Below are 7,575 nucleotides of genomic sequence, written 5' to 3'. Positions count from 1 at the left end.
CCGCCGCTGGTGGCGGCGGCGGCGGCGGGTGTTGGTGGTGTTGGTGTTGACGGCGATCTGGAGTTATCTGTCGGCGGGAGCAGTACCGCGCAGGTAGCTGACTAATGGGGGTCAGGGGGGGGGATGAATGCGATGTGGGACCGGTGCCGATGAGGTGTAAGTGTAAGTGTGTGTAGGTGTGTAGGTGTAGGTTTAGGTGTGACATCGCTGACATCGTTGACATCGCGTAGCGTTATATATTTGCATGTAAGAGCATGTGTGTGTGTGTGTGTGTGTTTTAGAAATTGCTGCAATTGCACTCACCAGTGCTCACCCGCTTAGTAATTAATACCTTGCTGAGCTGTCTGTACGAGAGGATGTGCTGCATGATTATATATAGCTGTCCCACCACTATCTAAGAAAGCTTTCCACCCACCGCCGTCATCTTCCGTTCCTTTCCTCCCCCCGCGTACATCTCTTCAGGAAGGGAAGGCAAGGGAAGGGAAGGGAGGGTCCTAATTCTCAAAGGGAAAGGGAACAATTCATTGCCGTCTTTTCAGCTGTGTATGTATGTATGTCTGCGTGTGTGTATGTGTGTAACACATCGATCCGGGCATGGCACTGGCCAGGGTGTATGTGTATGTATGCATGTATGCATGTTTATTGCCGTACCTTGCCGTACCTTGCCATATACTATATCCGGGCCCCCACATGTCTGTTCATTACGTCGCAGGTCGCGGAGGTGGCGGTGCGGCTGCTGGCCCGGGCCGCGGACCCGACCTCCCCGCCCCTGAGCGGTCACCGTCTGGGGCTGCTGTGCGGAGCAGTGGAGGTGTCGCTGGGGGCAGGTGGTGATGGTGGCGGCGGCGGTGTTGTTGTTGTTGTTGGTTTTGTTGTTGTTGTGTGTGTGTATGGGGGGGAGTTAATGGGGGGAGGTGAGGTGGGGGGTTTGGGGTCCTAAGTTCCCTGCGTTCGTGTAGAAGGATTGTCGAGTGAAGTTACCCACCGAATCTGTTTTTGCGGCCCAATGGATGGGCGGTGTGGATCTGTCTTGGCTTGGCTTGGCTTGCCGTGGCTAGTCTAGTCTAGTCTAGTCTAGTGTCTCCACGCTTCCTTCCTTCCGCCCCTTCATCGCTGCCACCGCTTTTCGAGATTGTCGGTCCGTCTCTATGTACACTCACAGGTCTGTCGGAGGCGGACCATGAGCGCGTTGTACGGCAATTACTGCGCCTCCTGCCGCCGCCGCCGCCGCCGTCGCCGTCGCTGAACCAGCACGGCCCTGCTGCCGTGCCGCCATTGCCGCCGCCGCCGCCGCCGCCATCGCCGGTGCCGCTGCTGCCGCCGCTAGCGGCGGCCCGCCTGCTGGCCACGGTCCTCAGTCTCCCCACGGCACCTGCCGTACAGTCCCGTTGGGTACCTGTTGTGGAGGGTTTCCTGGCCTCCCTGGACTCCCCCCACGCGGGGCTGGCGGCACGGGAGCTGGTTTCGGAGCATTTGCAGTTGCTGCGAGAGGCTCGCGGTGATGAGCCTGACGCCGCCGCCGTTGCTGGCGGCCGGGGCGAGGTGGGTGAGGGTGTCCGCGATTCGCCCGTGCGCTCGGTGTTCGCCTGTATGTCTGTATGTGTCCCTGTGCGTGTGCCTCTCTCATCCTCTCTTGCATGGTGTCCCCCCCGCGTGTGTGCCGCAGGTTCCGTACGGCGTCAGCGTGGCGGCGGCAAGCGGGCTAGCCGGCCCCACGGGTCGACTGGCGTCGCCGTCGGGCCGTCGTCGTCACATTGATCCCGCGAACGGCGAGCGAACGGCGAGCGGCGTCGACGGCGGCGGCAGCACGTCTGGCGGTCGAACGCTGCCACCACCACCGTTGGCATCTCTTTCGTCGACCCCGTCCGCTTTGGCCGCACTGCTTCAGGCACCCTTCACACAAGCGTTTGGTGGAGTCGTACAGTTGGCTCCGGGACCCGACGCCGTACCGGGTCTCGTTAACCTCACCGCCGCCGCCGCCGCCACCACCACCACGACCGCCGCCACCTCAACAGCTGGCCCCGCGCACGGTGACGACGACGGCGCGGCGGCACATCCGTTACTGTCGCCGTACGGCATGTGCCTCGTACGGCACTACCCTGGAATGCTGCAGCGTGTCCTGGCGGCTGTGCTTTGTGAGGCCGCCGCTGCCGACGCCGCCGCTGACGTCCCAGCGCCGACACCGCCGGTCCCGTCAGCGTCGGAGTTCTTTTTAGAGTCTGAGTCTGTGCCGGCGCCGGCCCCGCCACAGCTTCACAATCTACAGCCTTCATGTGAGTTCAGCGGCGGCCGTGGCGGTGGCGGCGGCGGCGGCAGTGGCAGCGGCGTGGGTATCGACGCCGGCACGGCACCGGCGGCGGCGGCAGACGCCCACTCACGGCTACTGCTACTGCTGGGCACGGTGAGGACCGCGGCGGCGCTACAGCGCGCCATGTCGAGCCGTACCACCACGACCGCCGCCGTCATCGCGGGCGCCGCTGGTGACGGCGCCGCCGCAGCCGTCAGGGCTTCCGAAGGCGTTGTCCCGTTTGGCGGCGGCGCGTTGGGGCCTGGGGGGCTGCTGCCTCCCGTGATGCAAGGACACCCGCCGCCGCCGCCACCACAGCAGCCGCCGCCGCCACAGCAGCAGTCTCCGTCGGCACCTGCGCAGCAACAGCAGGCATTGCAGGCCCAGCTACAACAGCAGCACCAGCAGCACCAACCGCAGCACCAACAGCAGTACCAACCGCAGCACCCCGTTGTTTCCGAGATGAGTTTGGGGCTGGCGGCAGCACACGGCTTCATCAACCAGCACTGGGGGAAGGCTCCCCTTGAGCGACTGTTGCAGTACGGCAGGGATGTACAGCTGCTTGGCGGCACCGTCCCACGGGTCGTTTCGTTGCTTCAGTGCGGAGCTGTGCTGCCGGCGTTGCGGGAAGCGCATGACGGCCTGGAGGTGAGGTGGCTGAGGAGGAATGTGAGGGGGCGGTGTGATGCGGCAGCTCGTCAGTGTGCATGTGTGTGTGTATGTATGTATGTGCATGTGTGTATGTATGTGTGTCTGTGTGTGTATGCGTGAGGGGGGGTTTGGAGCTGGAGTTGAATCTCACGCTTTCATAATTTTGTGTTTGGGTTCGCGTTCATGTCGCATTGGCGGGCATTATTTGTACGGATGTTGTACGGAATTATTTTGCTTATTGTTGCGTTCCTGTTTTGGTTCAAGTTTAGGGTTGGTTGCGTTTTCGTCTCATCACCCTCCCCCTCCCCCTCCCGCCCTTCTCTCCCCCTCTTCCCTCCCCTTTCTCCTCCTCTCCCTTCCCCCCCATCACCCGCCGTGCAGGATCTGTTGATCTGCCTCCGGCGGCTGCAGGACCAGGCCACTGCCGCCTCTGAGCGATTAACACACGCCAAGCATCTCCAACACCAGCACCAACACCAGCAGGTTCTCGCGCAGAAGAAATACCACTCGAAGCTGCCGGCCCACCCCCAAAACCCAGGCCAGCTACAGCCACAACAGCGGTTGCAGCAGGATGCACATCACCAGCAGCAGCAGCAGCAGCAGGAGGAGGATGAGGAAGAGCTGTTGCTGGCGGAAGCCGCTGTGGTTGCCGTACGGGAGAGGGAGAGGGCCTTATGGTCGTCCTGGCGGTTGCAGTGGCGGCGCCTGCTGGTCGCGATGCGGCGGGTGGGTTGGATGGGTGCCGGCAGGTGGATACGTATGTATGTATGTATGTGTGTAATTTATCGGGTCGAGGGTAACAGAGAGAAAGCGAGCTGTCCCTCCCCCCCGTCCCGACCCACTCCCCCCCACACACCCACCAGCTAAAACCCAAATCGCAGGCGGTGTCGCAGCTGCGGCTCCTCCAATCCCTTCCGTCTCCCCCGCGGGAATCATCACCATCACCATCACCATCACCATCACCATTGACACACCGAGATGTGTGTGTTAATGCCACCACCACCGTTCCTCCCACCACTACTGCCACCACCGCTACCGCTGCTGCTACCGCCGCATCTCGCCTGACTCGGCTCAGGCTGCTACAGGTGACAATAGCAGTAGCAGATGCGAGTTTTGAGCTGTCGTGTCTGTCCGTCTGTTTGTCCGTCTGCTTGTCTGTCTGTCTGTCTGTCTGTTTGTCTGTTTGTTTGTCTGTCTGTCTGTCTGTCCGTCTCTCTTTGTCTGTCTGTCTATCTTCGTCTGTCTGTCTGTCTGTCTGTCTGTCTGTCTGTCTGTCTGTCTGTCTGTCTGTCTGTCTGTCTGTCTGTCTGTCTGTCTGTCTGTCTGTCTGTCTGTCTGTCTGTCTGTATACGCTGGCTGTGTGTACCTTTGATTGCCATTCGGTCCTCTTTCGCTCTCTCTGCGCCCATATGCACGCGCGCGCGCGTGTACGTGTGTGTATGTCTGTGTATGCACCGGCAAATGTTTTATTGCTGCTCCACTCCCCCCTCTCTCCCCCTCCTTTCCCCCTTCCCCCTCCTTTCAAATCAGCCAGCCAGCTACTAGTATTCCTCAGCAGCATTTGCATGTCCCCCTGTCCTTTATCGCACCCGCCTCACCTCTTTGTTACCCTTTTGTTTTTGCATGTGCCTTTTGCCACTACTTCGGCGGCCTGGCCAGGTGAGTCCAAAAGGTGGTTCGAGCTTCTTTGGTATTTTGCGTTGGCGTCGGTAGGCTAGTCGGAATAGTTTAGTTTGGGTCGGTCGGGTCAGTCGCGCGTTCTAGTTTTTTTTGGGGGGGTTGGGAGGAACACTTGCATACCGGCAGCCTTTCAGTATCAGCTATGCAGCTTTCTCTCCTAGCCAGCAACTTTACGCCACTTTTACGTCAGCATTTTTTCTCGCCGCCTTCACTACTTTTTCTTTACCTACTAGTTTACGGGTTGGCTATAATATTTCTGGCGGCTTAGGTAGGTAGGACTTCCAACATCTACGTCAATTCTTCATCCCGAGGTTACAGTCGTCATCCCGAGGTTACAGTCGTCACAGTCGCCACGGACGCCTTTCGGTCAGTTCTTTCGGTTGCTACTATCTTGCCCTGGCAGCAGCTTCAATCGCGTGTGGTTCGTCTTTCCCCCTTCCCCCCCTCCCCCCCGGCCGGCAGGTGCCAGCAGAGGCCCTCAGACTCTCCTCGGCCGCCGCGACCGCATTTGAGGAAACACGACTGGCAATATTCCGCCGGATGCGGCAGTCGTCACCACTGCCGCCGTCACCGCCATCGCCGTCACAGCCGTCGCCGTCACCTGCCAGCTTGACGAAGACGACGACGACGGCGGCAGCTGCGGCGGCGGTGACGGCGGCGGCGGCGACGGCGCCGTTTCCAACTCGGGTGGCGGCGGCTTCTCCTGCCTCACAATGTACGACGGCCCTGCGGGTGGCGATGGCGGAGCAAGGATTGGCGGCCGGGATCCGCAGCCGGGGCTTGCCGCCGCCGCCGCCATCATCACCATCAGCGTCATCGTCGTCGTCGGTGGCGGTGGCGGCAGCCGCGGCGGCGGCGGAGCTGGGTAATATCGGTCCTGGCGCCGTTGGCAGTGGCGTCATTAGCGGCACGGCGGATGATGATTTGGTCTTGTCAGGTAGCGGGGAGAGGGTTTTGTGGGGGGGGGAAGGATGACCGGGGGAGGGGGTAATGGGTGAAGACGAACCACGAACGAGACGAACCACGAGCTCCCGCTGGGCCCCCTCCTGCGCCCTCGTCCCACTTTCCCGCCCCTATATGTCCCGCCCGGGGCCCCCTGCCCGCCGGACAGCTGAGCTACTGGGCGCGGAACGGGAAGCCTTGCTGACGTTGCAGCGCCGGTTGTTGCCGTACTTAGCTGAAGAGCTGGCGGCAGAGCTGGAGGTCGCCGCGGCAGCGGCAGCGGCCACAGATCACGGCGCCGACGCCAATGCCGCCGCCGGTGTCTCAGCCGCATGTACGGCATTGGCGCGGGTGCTTTCGCTGCCTATGGCGGCGTCAGCCGCCGCCAGCGAAATGCCGTACAGCGCCCTGAGTAGGTTTAGATTGGCGCTCCGTGGCTGTGAGCTCGTGGCGGAGCGCGGGTACGTGCATGACGGGCTGGCGGAGGTCACGATGCGGGTGGCGGGGGAGGCGTTTCGGGAGGCAGCGGCGGCGGTGGCGGCGGCGGACTGGGGCGGCACCGCGACGACGCCGCGGCACGACGCCATCGCAGGCGCTCTGCTGCGAGTAGCGCTGCCTGTGCTGCGATTGTACGGAAAGGCCAGCGTCGCTGCGGCGTCAGCGCCGGGGCAGTGGTACGGTAGCAGCGGTGCTGGAAGTCGACACGTCGGCGCTGGCGGCGGGGGGCTGGTGTACGACCACCCTCTGGTGCCGCTGCTGGCGGCGTTGGAAGATGAGGCGAAGGGGATTTTAGAACTGACATTGCCGCCGCCGCGTCGGCCGCCGCCGCTGCAGCAGCAGCTCCCGACGGTGGCAGGCGGCTCCTTGGCTGCAGCCGCCGCTGCCTCCGCCGCCGCCGCCGCCAGGCCCTCCACTCGGGCGTCACCACACGGCTCTGCTATCGAAGACACCACCTTGACCTCGTCCTTGCCTGTCGAATTGTTCTTGGCGCTTCTGAGCGCCGGTTACGTGCGCGGCCGCCTGCCGTACGCTCTCGCCGACGTCGTCATTGACCTATTGGACGAGCGACGGCGCCCCGGCGGCAGCGGCGGCTGCGACTCACAAGCCCCCTCAAAGGACCCTGGCGGCGCCGCCGCCGCTGCCGCGCCGGCAGGTCGACTGACGGAAGCACAGCTCGAGGCGTTGTTACGAGCAGCGCCCGCTATCGTACTTGTCGACCGGGCCGGCGGCGGGCCCTCAGACGGCGGCGGCGGCGGCGGCAGTGCAGTGTCCCCGAGTCCCTCTACACAAGGCTTCAGGCTGCTGACGGAGCTGGCGGATATGCTGGCGAAGAGCAGCACCTCCGTCGTACGGCACACCGGACAGGTTTCGTCGTCGTCGTCGTCTCCGCCGCCGCGGTTCCCGGGACTTCCGGAGCCGTCGTCTGTGGATGTGCGCGAGGGTGGCGGTGACGACGGCGGCGGCGGCGGCGGCGGCAGCAACCGCGGTAACGGAGGGGCCGGACTCCGCGTATCGCGTCTGGCGCTGTGCTGCCTTGCACACGCACTGTCGCGACGGCACCGTGACGGCGTTTTCCTGTCGTACTCCACGTGGCTGTACGGCCAGCTGTACGGCCAGTTAGTGGGTGAAGCACAGGCGGGGGCGGACAGCACAGCCGGCACGACCTCAATTGCTACAGTCGCAGCCGCCGGCGGCGTCACGGCCGCGGCGGCGGCGGCGGCGGCGGCGGCGGCTGCTGGACCTGCCGACGGCGCCGTCGACGGAGCTTCGGAGCAGCTGCTGGCGGCGGTGGAGCTCGTACGCCTGGCAGCCAGCGGCCGCAACCGCTGCGATGTGGCGCTGGAGTCGCTCGCCAGCCGGCAGCTGCGGTCTCTTCTGCGGCGAGCTGTGGGTGAGTTCATGTACGGCGGATGTGTACGATCGCGACTGTCGTAAACCGAAGCCGCCAGAGGGAAGTCGAGGGTTGATCGACGTGCCGCGTACGAACATGCGATTCTCCGCACATCCTCCTCCCC

At 63.5% G+C, this 7,575-nt stretch overlaps 1 protein-coding gene across 1 annotated transcript in view; it reads left to right on the top strand.

Annotated features, from left to right (window-relative positions):
* Positions 1–7,575, top strand: part of VOLCADRAFT_91261 (uncharacterized protein) — a gene marked incomplete at both ends in the record, with an annotated part of 16,234 nt that overhangs the window by 7,635 nt on the left and 1,024 nt on the right. The window contains 10 exons of the mRNA XM_002950809.1: positions 713–811; positions 1,408–1,542; positions 1,667–2,273; positions 2,499–2,935; positions 3,320–3,664; positions 3,802–3,918; positions 4,014–4,023; positions 4,469–4,597; positions 5,430–5,555; positions 5,730–7,176. Coding sequence (XP_002950855.1) covers positions 713–811; positions 1,408–1,542; positions 1,667–2,273; positions 2,499–2,935; positions 3,320–3,664; positions 3,802–3,918; positions 4,014–4,023; positions 4,469–4,597; positions 5,430–5,555; positions 5,730–7,176 — 3,452 coding nt within the window. The remainder of the gene's footprint in view (positions 1–712; positions 812–1,407; positions 1,543–1,666; positions 2,274–2,498; positions 2,936–3,319; positions 3,665–3,801; positions 3,919–4,013; positions 4,024–4,468; positions 4,598–5,429; positions 5,556–5,729; positions 7,177–7,575) is intronic.

This window comes from Volvox carteri, assembly GCF_000143455.1.
Source record: "Volvox carteri f. nagariensis unplaced genomic scaffold VOLCAscaffold_20, whole genome shotgun sequence".
NCBI lineage: Eukaryota > Viridiplantae > Chlorophyta > Chlorophyceae > Chlamydomonadales > Volvocaceae > Volvox > Volvox carteri.
Note: the sequence above shows the minus strand (reverse complement) of the source record. Positions and strands in the feature narration are given on the sequence as shown.